Source organism: Rattus norvegicus, chromosome 2 (genome assembly GCF_036323735.1).
Source record: "Rattus norvegicus strain BN/NHsdMcwi chromosome 2, GRCr8, whole genome shotgun sequence".
Taxonomy (NCBI): Eukaryota; Metazoa; Chordata; class Mammalia; order Rodentia; family Muridae; genus Rattus; species Rattus norvegicus.
The window spans coordinates 29970006-29987685 of record NC_086020.1 but is presented as its reverse complement, the minus strand read 5'-3'; the positions used below and the strand labels follow the sequence as shown (position 1 = coordinate 29987685).

General features: G+C 42.6%; 1 protein-coding gene across 8 annotated transcripts in view; it reads right to left on the bottom strand.

Annotated features, from left to right (window-relative positions):
• Positions 1-64: 64 nt before the first annotated feature.
• Positions 65-17680, bottom strand: part of Ankrd31 (ankyrin repeat domain 31) — a 193740-nt gene continuing 176124 nt past the window's right edge. For 6 of the 8 annotated variants that reach the window (XM_063282676.1, XM_039103463.2, XM_063282675.1 and 3 more), the window contains one exon: positions 65-11686. In XM_063282676.1, the coding sequence (XP_063138746.1) occupies positions 11538-11686 (149 nt within the window). In that variant the 3' untranslated portion in view covers positions 65-11537. The remainder of the gene's footprint in view (positions 11687-17680) is intronic. The other 2 variants (XM_039103464.2, XM_063282679.1) reach the window with 1 other exon arrangement.

Here is a 17680-nt window from a genome sequence, read left to right as displayed (position 1 = left end):
GGGTGATGCTGCATCCGGCCGGCCGGGCTGGAATTCTCAGAAAGACTGCTGGAAAAAAGGCACCCGCCCAGTGGACAGCATCTGACTCCTGGGGTACTTGTCAAGGGGCCTCGTGTTTGCGCATGTTGTAAAGCAAGCACTGTAAGTGTCTAAGAGTTTCACCTCGAAGGGTCTTCCCAGGGGGTGGGAGTGGGAGACTTCCTGGGATCTGCCTGCAGGACAAGAGTAGCACTAAGCAAGTCCCTCGCAGTTGGCTTGTTTACTTACTCTGTTCCATCTTTTAAAACGGACTGAAAGGCTGCAGCAGGCTTGGCGAGCTAGTGAGGAGCTGGGTAGGACCCAGAATCCGGATTCAGTCAATTCCAGGGTCTGACCATCTCAGCAGGGAGCCCGTTTCCCTACATTGGCTTTAAAAAACGTCCAGTGTGCACGTGTTTTCATGCCCATTTTACAAACTTATTGAGAGGCAAATGGGGGCTGGCTTTGCCATCTCCAGGGACCTCTATTCTCTGGAAATGTCATTACATTAGCTCCATAATTCTCCTTTCCAAGTTGGCATCATATATGCATGAGATCTAGAGGGAAAAAAATGCTTCAAATCATCCTCCATGCTGTGCGCTGTTCTAAGGATTAATGCAGTTTAAATAGATCTCTACAGCCTTATGAAGGGGAAGGTCTCTTTTTCTGATTTTTCGACTAAGAAGTAGGAATCAGTAATTGGGGTGTGTGTGTGGGGGGGTGCGTTGTCGGGAAGGGGAAAGCCAGAATGTAGACTTTGTGGTCTGTCGTGTGTGCCTTTCACCACAGAAGAACCTAGGCCAGTCTGGAGTTCATAGGAACCAGCAGCCATCACAAGCCCCAGCTCAAGTCAAGGAGCCTCCAGTTGGTGGCTGGTGGACTAGGAAACACCCACATGTTCCCTCCCACATGTCTGTTTTATTATTTTGAACATGTCCATTCCCTCAATTGAGGCTCCTTCTTTGTAGGACTGTCAAATTGATAACCACAATTAGCCATCACACCTTTAGAAGACATCTTCAACCTCATATTCTTGGATCGTTATTACCTCTACCCAGATTATGCCCAGTGTTATCTTTCTCGCCATCAGTGGACGTCAATGACTGTCCTTGTTCTCTCAAAGCCATGCGGTTTCTCCAGATCTTCTGAAAGTAAATTGCTCAAGGCTAGATTGTGACCCTCCAAGGACATCCCTTCAGTATCTCATATGCAGCATCCCTACAATGAGGAACCTTAACAATCCACAAGTGTTTTATAGGCAGGGGTGTGACTCCTCTGAAGGTTCTAGGTAGAGAGTCCTCTGCCTCCTCCTGGTGGCCAGCAATCCTTGCTGGTGCTTGGATTGGAGCTCTATCACTCCTACGGTGCCCCCACTGTACTCTGGCCTTCTGTCCTGCTTCTTCTTCTGTTTCCAGATTCCTCCTTGCTTTAAGGGTAGCAGGCACTGGATTTAGAGCCCACTCTAATCCAATATGACCCCATGTTAACTGGATTGTATCTGTGCATGCTCTCTTTCCAGGTGATGGTCCACTTACAAGGTTCAAGTGGCCTTGAAGTTGGGGAAAATACTAACCTGGTACAGTTCACAAAAGTCAGTTAATAATATACTGCGTGAGCTGAGGATGCAAAGAGGTATAAACTGAGGTGCCTGCTGCCTTCAAAGAAACTCTGGCTACAAATGAAGGCCTGTGTTAAACTGGGGCCAAATGACCATCCATGGGCCAAATAACAGCGGTGGGAGAGTGGCTAGGATACCACTAGGGGGTTTAATCCTAAAGCAGTACTGGTCCAACCATTTCCTTGAAGGAAAGAAGCAATAGTTAAGGGGGTCAAGAATATTGGTGTTTGTAAAACTTGGTATGATGTGTCAGGAGGGGTGCCTTAGCGGCCTTGTGCTGAGGCACCCCCACCCCCACCAGCCATATGATGGGTGTAGTATAAAATGAAATTTATTTGGGGCATGAGAAGGGGGTTGAGAAGGGAATAGAGACAGAGAAAGAGAGGGGACACAGAAGGACACAGAGAGAGGGGTCAGAGAGCAAGGGAGAGGCCAAACTGGCTTTTTATAGCAAGCTAGGCTCTCATACTTGGCTGTTACTAGGTAACTATTGGGCGGAGCCTAGAAGAACCACTAACATGCTAACGTATATGCCTGTCAGCATTCCACACCTGAAGTGTCCCCAGAAGGCAGAGGCTGATGGAATGCAAATATTTACCATACCACATGTAAGAACACCATGAATTAATTACTCACTGCCACAATAGCATATCATAACATTTAGTGTCAGATTCAAAGGAACCTCCAGTTTACCATACTCCAAAAGGCAGTTGAAATATCCAGAAATGAACTCAACTTGGACTAATAGGATTTCTGGTGGTTGTGAAGCCAGCTCTTGCCTACCAAAGGGAGTCATTTCCTTTTCCTCCAGCAAAAGGGACATGTGGCTCTCCAATTAGCATACAGCTGAGGTGCCTACCAGCTATCAAGGCCCACGCTAGCCCCCAGGCTTCCCAGACTTTATGCACAAGTACTTGTTCTACTTTTCTTCCTTGTTTTAATTTATTCCTCTCTCATATAATACATTCGGACCATAGAGTCCCCCTCCCTTCAACCACACCCAACCTCTTCTCTCCCTTAGATCCATTCTTCCTCCAATTCCCTTCAGAAAAAAGCAGGCCTTCCAGGGATCTCAACTGAACATGGCATACTTATGCATTTGAAAGTTCCCTTCCAGCTCAGAGGTTTCTCTCCCACTGCTACTCACCCCACAACAACCCTTGCTCCCCTCAGTTTGCTGTTTTCAGCTCCTGACTTTTTCACTTTGTTCTCTAGTCCCTATCTCTGGTGATTGTCCCTTCACTCTCATACACATAGCCCTGGCCTTGCCCAATCACCTTGTTCTCTCTCTGCTCTAGATGCTTCCAGATGTCTCCAACTGTTTTCTCTTATTTATAATAAAACCCCTAACCATATCAAGGAGTGGTCATGTCAGCATTTTTTTTAACTGCACCTCCTTGCATACATTAAGCACACACTTTACCCTTTGAGCTGACAGTGCAGCTCAGTGGTGAGACTCACAAGGCCCTGGGTTCAATCGCTAGAATGGGGGGAAAAGTACCCTCACTACTTAGATCTTTCAGACTATATCTTTCAGGACTATGTCCTGAGTATTAAAAGAGAGGGGAATACCATGCCTAATGATCAACACCCTGAAGCTTAAAGGAGTTTCCTACCTTGGTTAAATCACAGATCAGTCATAGAGTTAGTATGTTACACCACTCTGGAGGATGTTTGCTCATGAATGCTGCCATGCCTCCCTGCCCACACAGAATGATGTTGCTTTTCCACCACTGCACTGCTCTCCCTCTGAGGAAAGCACCTGAGGAAAACACAGCCTCCTTAAAGTGGTACTAGTTCCAGCTGAGAAATGAATGGGCCTTCCTAGATGTCTGAATAGGCTTCACCTGAGTGTATTGGAGACTCTCCATTGGCCTTCTGAGACTTGATAGGATCCTTCTGCAGAATTTAGTTACCTTAAGGAAATAGGGCTGAAGGCACATGGGTTAGAATGTGAGCACAAAGGATAATAAGTACCTTTCAGTAGTTCCATGTGACCGTCCTGAATCTCCAGAGCACTGTTAGAGAATCGCCATGTCTTGTAATCAAGGGTCCCAAGGATCAAAGGAGTCAGCTGACTAGCCCTGCTTGAATACCAGATCCTCAGATCAGAGCAGGTAGAAAACGTACTGGTCTGGACAATCTGTGTTCAGGACCCTCCACCGGCCAGGATGGTAACCCCCCATCCCCCAGAACCAGTGTTCACATCTCAGTGTCTAACCTAACCGAGGTGAAGCAGCACTTACACAAACAGATCTTGGCAAATTCTAAAGATTTTGTGGGGTGAAAATCTACAACTATGACAAGCAGCTACAGATAAACAGCAAGTCTAGCCTTAGGTCGAGGGTCTCACATGTTTTTATGTTTGCCTGGATTTTTCTTTATTTATTGAACTGAGCAACAAGCTGATGGAACATTTTATCAAAGAAACAGACAGAGCAGGGGAATCTAAGTCCCTTCTGGGGAAGTGTAGAAAAATAAGGGTAGGGGCGACTCTAGTGGGGATGATAGGCCTTGCCCTGTATATGGATGGAGGGACTCCATACAAACTATTCTACTTGGCTTCTAAAGGGCAAGGACTCCGTGTGGCGAGGGGTTCTCTGGATTTGCATTGTTGAGAACTTATCTTTAGTGGCATAGAGATGGCGTCTTGGAAATTTGGTCAATATTTTCTTCAACTATTTCATCACTAGTATATTTCTTTTGAGGTCACACACATGCACACACACACACACATGCACACACACACACAGAGGGGGGGATATTTTGGTTTGTTCTGTTGGCTCATTTCACAACAGTTACTGTGTTGGTCGAAGTGGACAGGGAAGCTCTGCTGTCCGATGGTAGGAGACTGGCTAGGCTCAACCACTAGCCTTACCACTTAACTTGCCCTATCACTTCCCTGCCTTCAGCTTTTAAGGACATGACCCAACTTCATATCTCAGACAAACAGTCAAGATGTCATGGAACTTTAAGGTATTCTGTGCTGAAAACACAAATATCAACTGCTTTTGCCACTTACAAATACTTTATTGACATTATAGCATCTTAAGTGTGCACCTGCTGGTCTTCCTTAAAACTCCTGGGAGGGCTGGGCTTACAGCTCAGTTGTTGGTAGGAGTGTTTACTGGCACCCACCTCAACACCACATACATGGGGGTGCTGTGGTACTGTGTAATGTCAGTACTTGGGGGGTGGAAGAAGTAGGATCAGATATTCAAAGTCATGGTGATTTCAAGGTCAACCTATCCCAAAAGCAAAATGAGAATCTCTTGGTAAAGTAGTAATAAATGGAAGAATATAAACTTACAGCTATGTCTAAGGAATTTAGTAGTTAACCACAATCGCTGTACTTGTGGATTGAATGAAGTCAGGCAAGTTGACTTGGCATGGCCTCCAATTCTGATCTTTAGGTGGTAAAAGATTTAAGATTTGAGAACACTATGGCTTCAGCTGGATGAAATCAGAGTTCTTGGCTTTTACATGCACTATGTAAACAGAAAAAAACAAAGCAACAACAACAGCAAAACCCTGAGCAGAATCAAGCAAACAAACAAACAAACAAAAAAAACCCATATGTTGTTAGCTAAGTGCCATTAGCTCACAATAGATAAGAAATCCGAAGTCCCTTGCAAACCAGGGCCTATGGGTTCATGCAATCATTCAAAGCAGCAAGATAGTTCTCCTATCAAAAATCATCTCAGTCATGGTTAGAGCCTTCCAAGACAGAAAAATAAAGAGACTCGATAGTAGACACCAATGTGTTTCTGTTAGAGCTGGCATCTGGGCTGTTGCATTTCCTTGGCTACCAGAGAGAATCCGTTTGCCCTACCACAGTGAGCAAATTGACTTTAAAATGTGTAGGTAGCAGGAGCCTGAGTCACCATCATGAGGCTGACACCGTTCAATATCTTAATATACATTTTGAACTAGGTAACAGGCTGAGAGAGAAAAAACATACAGTACCCAATCTGAGTTCCAAAGCTAGACTCCCAGTTTTGATATTTCTACCACTTGGCAGCTGCTCTGTAACTCTGGGCTAAGTTACCTCAGCCTTTCCTCAGATCACTCATCTTAAAGTGAGTAATAGCTTTTAGTACATCTAGTGTGGTGAGGGTTACATGTGTTAACACATCAGAAGTGCTTGTGATAACAACTGGAATGCATTAATAAAGATATTAGTTCATATTCTAGCCCCTTACACAGACCACTGACTGCACTTCCTTCCCTTCCCTTCTTCCTTCCTCTTCCTTTCCTGACTGGCCCTGTGGGTGATTTCTGCAGCTGACTGTTCTCCTACATGTGGGCATGTGTTTCTTTCAGCAAATCAAGGTAATGAATGCCACTTCTCCAGAGTGACCTACTTAGGTGATTCACCGTGCCCAAGGAAAACACAACTTTTTTTTAAGCAATTAAAAAATTATTTAAGTGTAAGAGGATTGCCTACCCCCATGCAGTGGTGGGCGTCTGTTGAAGAAACCCAGAGACCCTCCAGGGGCGGGCAGAAGACACCCAGAAGCACCATGTGGTGGAAAGAAGGGAGAGGGAGAAGCAGAACCTTCGTGTTACCTCTCTAAGAGAGGACCCCCGGCCAGGGAAACCACTACCATGGACATGCATGTGTTGGAGAGCTGGGAGAGAAGTGGAATGGTTTGAGCACTGAATATAGCCTGATGTGAGTAGCCTAGGTTGCCTGAGGCCATGAGGAGGTACCCACCCTTATTGCTACTGAGGGCCATGATTGGGCACATATCCTGGCAGCAGGAGGGGTTTGTGTTGATTTCCATGGCCCATGTTACTACCAAAGGCCATGCAGATATCTCCAGTCTGGACCATGTTGATGCCTGAGAACTATGAAGAGCTGACCCTGACCCTTGCCTGGGCAGCATGGGAGAGCTGGCCCCAAGGGTGTGAGAGTAGAAGAGCTTGCCCCTTTCCTCAATGGCTACAGCACTTAGGAGAGTGGGCCTGACACCTCACCTGGGGCAGCATAGTAGAGCTGGCCTTGAAGGTTCAGAACAGTGCTGGAGAAAGGACCCTGGTAGCAGGGGTGCTTGCCTGCTACCACAAAACAGAGCTGTCCCCACCACTTACCTGGGCAAAGCAGGCCCTTGGGGTTCAGGCACAGAAAGAGCTGGTGGGTTGAAAACTACAGCCCCTACCCGGGCTCAGATCCAGGGCCTTAGGTTGGCCTACTAACATGTATGCCATCTGTGAACTGCTGGAGTATGCAAAGGGGCCAGTCCTACAAACCAAAGCTGCAGGATCTCCATGACAAAGGGCAACAACAGGACATCTTAGAAGAGCCCCAGTGACAACCCAGTATTGATGGTGTAGCAGAGGCCAGGGTCCTCGAACCAGACCAATGACTCACTGCCATCAACATTTGCAAGTGAGACTGGACAAATGGGTGTATTGTGTGACACACCACGAGACACCACAGCTTCCACAGTGTTTTTTTTTTTAACTGTTGTAGTTTTTAGTTTTTGTTTTCTTTTGAGTGCAAAGTTGTAATGACAGATAGTAGATATGAAGAGGGGGGAAGATGAGTGGGATTGAGGTACATGATATGAAATTCACAAAGAATCAAAACCTTTTAAAATGTGTTTATGCGTGTTTGAGAGAATGACTCGTGGTACCCTACTCTCCAGGCCAAGCCTGTAACTCAGGTTGCCAGGCTTGCTGACAAGCATGTTTCCCTGCTGAGCCATCTTTCCAGACTGTTACACAACTTTCTTGTGAATGAAGTGTTTAGGAAAGCTACTGTCCCAAGGAAGTGCATCAGAAGAAAACTGTCTCATTTCTAATGATATTCTTCAGACTGCAACAGCAAAATCCCTGTGGGGCTTGGAGAAGAAACAATGGTGGCATTGCTCAACTGAAGCATAGCCATTCCTATGTTCCTACGTCGTGGCTTGTCAGAGTGACACTTCGCCGTCTTCACTGAGGTGTCCTGTCACTGACCTCAAAGCACAGTATGTAACTGACAGGGCAGGCTTAGGCACCTGCTGTACCTGAGCTATTTAGGAAACACTAACTATACAGCCACGACTGAATTCTTAACCAGGCTTTTAAAATGCTTCAGGGAGACAAACTATGGAAACTTAAATTAGGAACAGCAGGCACCAAATATTAAGGGCCTGAATTGAGAGGTCATGGCGAGGCAACATAGGAAGTCACATATGAGGGTGGCCTCATATATAACTGTATGATAAACTGTATGAGAACTGTAAATGGACAGGGAAGAGAGGTGAAGGGAGTGAAGGAAGCCGAGTGAAGCTTTGAGGAAATGTGTGCTGTTGATATGGGTGTGGCCATGAACTGTGGAAGAATGACAAACTTCCCTGCCGCCTGGGGGCGAGGAAATGGCAGAGACTGTGTAGCACACTGGGCATAGCTTGAGCATATATCACCCTAAAGACCCTCTCCCACAGTGACATGCTTCTTCCAACAAGGTCCCACCTCCCAGTAGTGCCACTCCTTATGGGCTGGGCATTCAATACATGAATCTATGGAGGCCATGCTTACTCAAACCAGCACAATACCAAGAAACCCCTCCTCCTTGTCTGGCCCTGCAATAATCCTGCCTCTCTGTTCAACTCTGCACTATAAACATGCTAAGCTTCTTGGGTGCTGAAACTTTCCCAGCTGAGCCCAGATCACAAGACCCCAGCTTTTCTGTTTTTCTTCATTCACCCTCAGTAGATCCAAGTCCCAGGAGCCATGCTGGACAAGGCGGAGAAGGAATGTGATAGGTGGGGTAAACAGTGAAAAGGGAGAGGGGTGTTAGGTTGCATTCGTTGCTAGGGTCACCATAATGAAAACCCCACATACGAGGTGGCTTTAAACAAGATTTAAACCATTTCTCAAGATTCTGGTCTACAGTCAGCATCACCGTGGTTTATCCGATGTGGCCGCTTGTCTGTAGATGAATGGATATTACTGTGTTCTTACATCTCTTGTGTCCCTATGTGTCCAAGCCTTCTCTTCTCTGATTCAGGATGACTGAATCATACAGAGCCTGCTGCTTTAATGACTTTATCTTGACTTAACCAAGGCCCTTATCTTCCTTTAAAGTCCCTATCTTCCAAATACACTCACAATTGAGGAATTGGAGATTAGAGATTTAGCACATGAATTTCAAGGGTCACAATTCAGTTCATAACAGGGACCAAAAATATGTTTAATAGTTACAAGATTATTGGGAGATGAAACTGGAAGATTATATTAGGACTAGACAGGTAATTAAAAATTTTGGCCTAGATTTTGTTGTGAGGGATCCACCAGAGAATATCAATTGGACATGGGTTCAGGCCAACAGAAAACTTTAATTAGCCAGTCTGTGACTACACTGGATGCTTGGGACCTGAGTACAGTCCCAAGCCTTTCTCAGGGTGGGCTTTCAAGCACAAATCCACACCCTGACTTGACATATCTCAGTTAGCAAGAACAGTTAGCCAGAAGGGAAACTTCAGGAGCCATAATGCAAGGTCAATACATTTAGGGCCTTTCTGAGAGCCATGGACTTTGAGTGGATTGGGTCTTTGTTTTCATGTTGGCAGATGTTGCTACCTATGCACTGGGTTCCCAGGCCTGATGGAACATCTCTCACACTGTCAGCCCTGCTGAGGTCTGGGGACCTGTTATAGTTTCACTCCTGTAGTAGCAAAGGGGACAGTGTAGATATTTAATGATTAGGCTGGTATGACACAGTGCTGAACCAACAGTAAGCTGCAGTAAGAAGAACTGGCTAGAACTGCTGTTGTAGGATCAGTCTACACTGGTACTAATGAAGGCTGAACTAGAGAATGGAAAGACTGAGGCCAATGGGTCATGAAAATACTTGCACATCAGTGCTTAATGCACAGTGCTCTTCACAAGGGCAAGCAGGTGCCCAACAACAGAGGAATGGGTGAAGAAATGTGGCATAGAGACACAATGAAATTGTTCTCAGTATGAAGACCAAACTTACGCCACTTGCTGGTAAGTGGGTTTAAGTAAAATTAATAATGCTAAGGAAATTATGCCAGTCTCAGGAAGACAAATACCATGTTTTCTCTCATGAATAGTTCCTATATTTCAAATAGGTAAAATCATGTATGTATATATGAAACTAGTGGCAAGACTGTCTAGGATAAGGGGGACTAATGGGAGAGGGGAAGTGGAAGAAAGGAAAAAGATGTGCATAAGAGGGAATATACTCAATGTGTGATATATACTGTATGAAAATATCCCCATGTAAGACAGTATATTATAGTGTAATATATACTGTAGAAAATATCCTCATGTAAGACAGTATATTATAGTATAATATATACTGTAGAAAATATCCTCATGTAAGACAGTATATTATAGTGTAATATATACTGTATGAAAATATCTTCATGTAAGACAGTATAGTATAGTATAATATATACTGTAGAAAATATCCTCATGTAAGAGTATAGTATAGTGTAATATATACAGTATGAAAATATCCCCATGTAAGACAGTATATTATAGTGTAATATATACTGTAGAAAATATCCCCATGTAACACAGTATAGTGTAATATATACTGTATGAAAATATCCTCATGTAAGACAGTATAGTATAGTATAATATATACTGTAGAAAATATCCCCATGTAACACAGTATAGTATAGTGAATACATGCAGTGCATTTTTAAAAACCAGTTTCACAGAAAGGACACAAAGGTCAAGTAGATTGGATCAATGGACATTCAAGGTCCTGTGTGTGGCTGAGGGTCAGAAGCTTAAAAGGTTCACCGAGACCCCAGAGTAGACAGAATCTTATAAATACCCTCCAAACTGCCCAGAGATCTTAGACAAGAGTCATGGCAAGGCAGATTTTTCCAGCTTTGGGTGGAATAGCCTTCCTTTCTTCTCAATTGTCCAGATCTGTAACCTTGCTTCCCAGAGTCAGCTCTCAAATGTGTATTCTAAAGGTATTTTCTAAATACAGTATACATTTGAAGTAAGACATCCAAATACTCAAAGCCAATACTATATTCCCCCTCACCAAAGTTCTACTGATTAAAAATAATAAATTATTACTTTGTGTGTATTGGTGTTTTGTCTACATGCATGCCTGTGCATGTACCCAGTGCCCACAGAGGCCAGAAGAGGGCACCAGGTTTCCCAGGAGTTATAGATAGAGGGCTGTGAGCTACACATGGACACCAGGACTCTGCTGAACCATCTCTCCAGCCTCCTGGTGATTTTTATTGCAATGTTCACTTCTCTACACAATGGCAGACAAGTGACAGAATAAGAACGTGAGGCCAAAGCTTACTAGGGAGTCCGAGATAATGAAGGATGAGAATAATCTGGTCATCAAAACATTAAGGAGTTTGAGGAAACTGACAAAACTCTTGAGTATCTTACAAATGCTCACGACAGTGTAGAAGTAGGAGGTTCAACTTTCAAAAGCAGTCATCTCCAGTCAACATTTGGTTAGCTCCCTGTTCAAAGATTTAGCCCTACCTACACTAATCTTACATAAAACTTAAATTCGTTGTAATTTTACATTTGATTTTAAGCGACACATCAGAGTAAACGGGGGACATTGCAGGGCTTCCCCAGAGACACTTACCTGTTGATTGTGTCTTCACTGTTCTACTAGGAACTGTCACTCATGCACAGGTAGAAGTGCTGAATGCAAGATTAGTTTTAAGTTGATGACAATAAAAGAAAAGCAGGAGACTCATTATGGTTTTATTCAGAAATGTCTTGATTTTAGAGGCAAAAAGCACTAAACTGACCATAACACAACCATTTTCTTATCACAGGAAATAACTCATAGTGCAGGTTAAGATGTGACTTACACGATGGAGATGAGGGGCTGGTGATTATAAGAGCAACTGCTAAGTAAGCTACCTAGAAAGCCAAGCTTCAGGCGTCAGAACGATAGCTTCTTACATTCCACATAGAACTTCCAATGCTGCTCCATTACATGGCACGGCAGAAGCTCTTGATCGCTGATTAGAAGTATTTCTTTTATCTGTAGATAATGAGGGATGATTTGCATCGACTCTCTGGAAGTGCCTGCTAAAATATGCATCAAATTAAAACAAGTCTTTTATAATGTGAGATTAAACATAATCATTTTGTATGCTAAGATCCAGTCAGTCCATATCAGAGCATATTTGACTGGTTTTCTGACTAGGACATTCATCCCTCTGTGCCTAAGACAGACCTACAGACCAAGAACTGTCTGACTTTTGAGAGAGACACACACAGAGAGCAGGGTCGGATAGGGGAGAAGGAGGACAAAGGAGAGAACTGTCTGTAGTCTGAAATTATAGCAGGAAAAGCTTGAACATTTCTGAAGGTAGTTGAATACGGCCTCCTGTCTCTGAATTCCAGGAAGCAGAGAATAAAACAGTGGAGAAGACTGAGATTTTGCATGTGTGCACTTAATACATTACTTGGCATATGACAAACAATAACTTGCTATGATTATGATCACTACTAATTGCTGATTTTGAGATGTTTTAGAATAGAAGACAGATGAGCAATTTTCTAGTCCTTTTTCTACCATACATGTAGAGTGTGGTCTCATGGAAATGACACCACTTCTAGTTCTTTTTTTTTTTTAAAGATTTATTTATTTATTTAATATCAGTACGCTGTAGCTGTCAGACACACCAGAAGAGGGCATCGGATCTCATTACAGATGGTTGTGAGCCACCATGTGGTTGCTGGGATTTGAACTCAGGACCTCTGGAAGAGCAGTCAGGGCTCTTAACCACTGAGCCATCTCTCCAGCCCACTTCTAGTTCTTTTATAAGTGAGAGGCTTCTGTTGCCTCTGTCAGTTGAAATGGTCCATGATGTTTGAGTGAAGGCATACCATATTGGCCATTAATGTTATCCATATCTTATGGATATATTTCCCACAATACCTATCTTTCCCACAATAACTTGCCTCTTTATGACTGTCTTTTCACCTTACTTGGCTTATGTTCTTTGGGTTACTTGTCCTCAATTCTTCATTCATTTACATCTGTGCCAATTAGTAGGCACTGACCCAATGATAGGAACATATCCATTCAGAGGGAGGTGAGAGACAATGAGATTTCAATTGACTCTTAGGAGAAAGTCACATCTAAATCTTCCTTTTCTAGCTTGAATCAATTAGCAAACAGCCTTGGGTAATGATGTGAGAGGCTCAAAGTCTTGGCTCACACTGGTGAACTCAGTTTTATTCTTCCCTCACCCATATACACTGCATGGCATCCATTTTTAAAAGCACTCCCACTCTGGCTGTACAAAATAAAGCTACTGTTTTCACTGATGCCTTTCTGATTACTGTCTAGTATGAGCATCCTGCACATGGACTTACTGCCCTTTATAATATCTAGACCTAGGAGTTACCTATTAAAGCTTCTGTTGGCAATGATGCATTAGCAACCATTAGCAACCCAGACTATGGTGTTGATTAGGTCAGGAATTTAATCTGTATATGGATCAAAATTCTGCTTTCAAACTGTATTCCTCAGCTCACTGGGCACGATAGTGCAATGCTTAGTTAATTCTGGTGCTCCAAGAGGGGGAAGTTTATTGTATGTCTTGTTAACCAGAGACTTACTGCAGCTTCACTCAAGAACAGTTTCAGGGACTCTCTGTCTGTAGTTCCTATTCTATGGAAAATAAATTAAAAGGGATTTTTATCTTTTTTTTTTGAGATGAGATCCCACTATATTGTTCAGGTTAATCTTGATTTTAGGGTTCAATTGAGACTCCTGCCTTGTCTCCCAAGTAGCTAGGACTATGGACACGAACCGCTCACAACCAGTTTATAAGGGTTTTGAGATGGTTCACTACTATTACTATTTACTTGGGAATGTTTTGATAACAGTGCATATGTAATCCTTGAGCAGTGTACTGAAATAAATGCCAGAGCAGATTTAAGTTTTCATTATTGATTCCTATAATATTATTTAAGACTGAAAGCAAAACCCACAAGTCCATATTGCTTAATTCAAATATAACTGAAATGATTCTTTGGAAAACTGTTAGGAAGAAGGGATCACTGGGGGAAGCAGGGATCTGCTGACACACCAAACTCGGGGATTCCCACTCTGACTATACATGTAGCTGCAAAGAGGCAGAGCAGGAAGGCCCCAGCTGAGAGGGTCCATACCAATGCTGATGCACAATGCCCTACCATTCCTATGTCCAAAGGAGACAGGCCAAGACTCATTTATAGTCTCAAGTTCTTCACAACTGGTTCAACTTGTAACATTCTTGGCTTGTTACTTTGTTTGTTTATTATTTTTTTTAAATTCAGTTCTCAGAAAGGCCTACTGCTTCAATTTTTAGTGTAAAGTTCCTTGTACTTTGTGAAATTATCCAGCATAATTTACTCTGTCTAAATTTTTATTTTCTCTGTATACAGTGTATGGATTGAATATGAAACGCTCTTCACAGGCTCAAAGTTTAATAGTCTGGGATGCTGTAGAAACTGCAGCAGGTTGGCTGTGATGAGAAGTCCTCATGGAGGGCAGGCCCCTGGGCAGTATTATCCATGGCTATCCCTCTCCTGCCTGTTGTTTCTTGCTCACCTTAAAGTCAACATTTCTGGCAACATGGTGTTTTGCTAAATCAAGGGAATCAAATAACCATGACTTTGAAACTGAATCAAAAGAAAACTTTACTTCCCTAAGTTTTCTCTCAGGTATTTTATTTCAATAACATTAAAAGCAATTGACACATTTTTGCTACCTAAAAAGGACTTTTGCCAGAAACTATTGGTTACTTTTTGGCTTTTTCTTCTGTCAGCTGAGCAAACACTTGCTGTATCTTTAGGTTAGTTCATGATCTCACACTGTAATGAATATCTAGCCGTCACAAGTGAAACTCTAGGCATTAGGATGGAAAGCCAGAGCAACATGAAAGCCTTGTGCCTAACGAACGTCCTACCAGAACTGTGGCATACATTTCACTGGCCAGAATTAAAGTTTTCCATATAACATATTGGCAAGTGTTACAGTGACGTTCTAAAATACCTCAGACAATATTCCTTTTCTTATACATGATTAACTTAATGTTGAGGTACTTTGAATACATTGGCACTATACCGGCAGGAAATGTGTGTGTGTGTGTGTGTGTGTGTGTGTGTGTGTGTGTGTGTATCTCCACTGTTTTGAGACAGGTTCTCACTGTGTAGTCCAGTCTGGTTTTGAGTCTGTAATCCTCCTGCCTTAGTTTCTTGAGTGCTGGAATTATATATATGCTCTATTACATCTGGCTTAAAGAAGTCTTAAAATGGCCAGATTAAACATTTTAAATGATATTATTTTCATGATTTAAGATTCTTTTTTATATTATTTGTGACTATTGGGAAAGGCGTCATTTCCCAAATTTCTTTCTCATCCAGCTTATCCTTTGAGTAGAGGAAGGCTATCAATTTATTTGAGTTAATTTTATACCCCTACATTTTGTTGTTTATCAGCTGTAGTTCTCTGGTGGAATTTTGGGGTCATATAAGTATACTACCATATAATCTATCTACAAATAGTGATATTTTGACTTCTTCCTTTTCAATTTGTATCCCTTTAACCTTCTTTTGTTGTCTAATTGCTCTGGCTAGGACTTTGAGTACTATACTGAATAGGTAGGGAAAGAATGGGCAGCCTTGTCTAGTCCCTGATTTTAGTGGGAGTGCTTCAAGTTTCTCTCCATTTAGTTTGATGTTAGCTACTGGTTTGCTGTATATTGTTTTTACTATGTTTAGGTATGGGCCTCAAATTCCTGATCTTTCCAGGACTTTTACCATGAAAGGGTATTGAATTTTGTCAAATGGTTTCTCAGCATCTAATGAGATAATCAGGTGGCTTTTTTCTTTCAGTTTGTTTATATAGTGGATTACACTGATGAATTTCCATATATTGAATCATACCTGCATCCATGGGATGAAGCCTACTTGGTCATGATGGATGATCGTTTTGATGTGTTCTTGGATTCAGTTTTCATAATTTTATTGAGTATTTGTGCATTGATATTCATAAGGGAAATTGATCTAAGGTTCTCTTTCTTTGCTGGGTCTTTGTGTGGTTTATTGATAAGCATAATTGTGGCTTCACAGACTGGTAGTATTCCTTCTGTTTCTGCTTTGTGGAATAGTTTGAAGAGTATTGCTATGAGGTCTTCTTTGAAGGTCTGATACAGTTTGGCACTAAACCCATCTGGTCCTGGGCCATTTTGATTGGGAGACTTTTAATGACTGCTTCTACTTCTTTAGGGGTTATTGGACTGTCTAGACAGTTTATCTGATCCTGATATAACTTTGGTACCTGGTATCTGTCTAGAAAACTGTCCATTTCATCCAGATTTTCCCATTTTGTTGAGTAGTCACAGATAATATAAAATACTTTGGTATAACTCTAACCAAGCAAGTGGAAGATCTGTATGACAAGAACTTCAAGTCTCTGAAGAAAGAAATTGAAGAAGACCTCAGAAGATGGAAAGATCTCCCATGCTCATGGATTGTCAGGATTAATATAGTAAAAATGGCCATCTCACCAAAAGCAACCTACAGATTCAATGCAATCCCCATCAAAATTCCAACTCAATTCTTCACAGAGTTAGAAAGAGAAATTTGCAAGTTCATTTGGAATAACAAAAAACCCAGGATAGTGAAAACTATTCTCAACAATAAAAGAACTTCTGGGGAAATCACCATCGTGACCTCAAGCTGTATTACGGAGCAATAGTGATAAAAACTGTATGGTATTGGTACAGAGACAGGCAGGTAGATCAGTGGAATAGAATTGAACAGCTACACATCTGTGGTAACTTGATCTTTTGACAAAGCAGCTAAAATCATCCAGTGGAAAAAAGATAGCATTTTCAACAAATGGTGCTGGTTCAACTGGAGGTCAGCATGTAGGGCAGGCAAATTGATCCATTCTTATTGCCTTTACAAAGCTCAAGTCCAAATGGTTCAAGGATCTCCACATAACCAGATACACTCAAACTAATAGAAGAGAAAGAGGGGAAGGGACTCAAACACACGGGCACAGAAAAAAAAATTTCCTGAAAAGAACACCAATGGGGTGGTCCAGACACCGCCCAGATTTGAAGGGACCTGGTCAACAGCTCCCTGTACCCAAATCCCGTGGGAGGGAGAGCTAAACCTTCAGAGGGGCAGACACGCCTGGGAAGCCAGGCCCACATTTCTGCTTCTAGAGGAAAACACCTAACGCCATCTGGGACCCCTGTGCACAGGGACCCGAGAAAAGGCAGGGCAGCCACTTCTGGTTGCCTCCCTCATGAAGAGCTGAAACGCATCCCCCCAGGAGCAACTTCAGGCCTGAGACCAGAGGTAAGACCAACTTTTCTGCTCCAACTGACCTGCCTGGTAGACTCAGGACACACGCCCACAGGAAGAGTTGAAAGCCAGGAGACAGGAACGACTACATGCCTGAAAGCAGAACACTCTGTTCCCATAACTGGCTGAAAGAGAACAGGAAAACAGGTCTACAGCACTCCTGACACACAGGCCTATAGGATGGTCTAGCCAATGTCAGAAATAGCAGAACAAGGTAACACCAGAGACAACCTGATGGTGAGAGGCAAGTGCAAGAACCCAAGCAACAGAAACCAAGACTACATGGCATGATTTGAGCCCAATTCTCCCACCAAAGCAAACACTGAATATCCAAACACACCAGAAAAGCAAGATCTTGGTTTGAATCACATTTGATCATGATGACGGAGGACTTCAAGAAAGACATAATGAACTCCCTTAGAGAAATGCAGGAAAACACAAGTAAACAAGTAGAAGCCCTTAGAGAGGAAACACAAAAATCCCTGAAAGAATTTCAAGAAAACACAATCAAATAGGTGAAGGAATTAAAAACAGAAATAGAGGCAATAAAGAAAGCACAAAGGGAGACAACCCTGGATATAGAAAAACAAAGGGAAGAGACAAGGAGTCATAGATACAAGCATCACCAACAGAATACAAGAGACAGAAGAGAGAATCTCAGGAGCAGAAGACTCCATAGAAATCATCAACACAACTGTCAAAGATAAT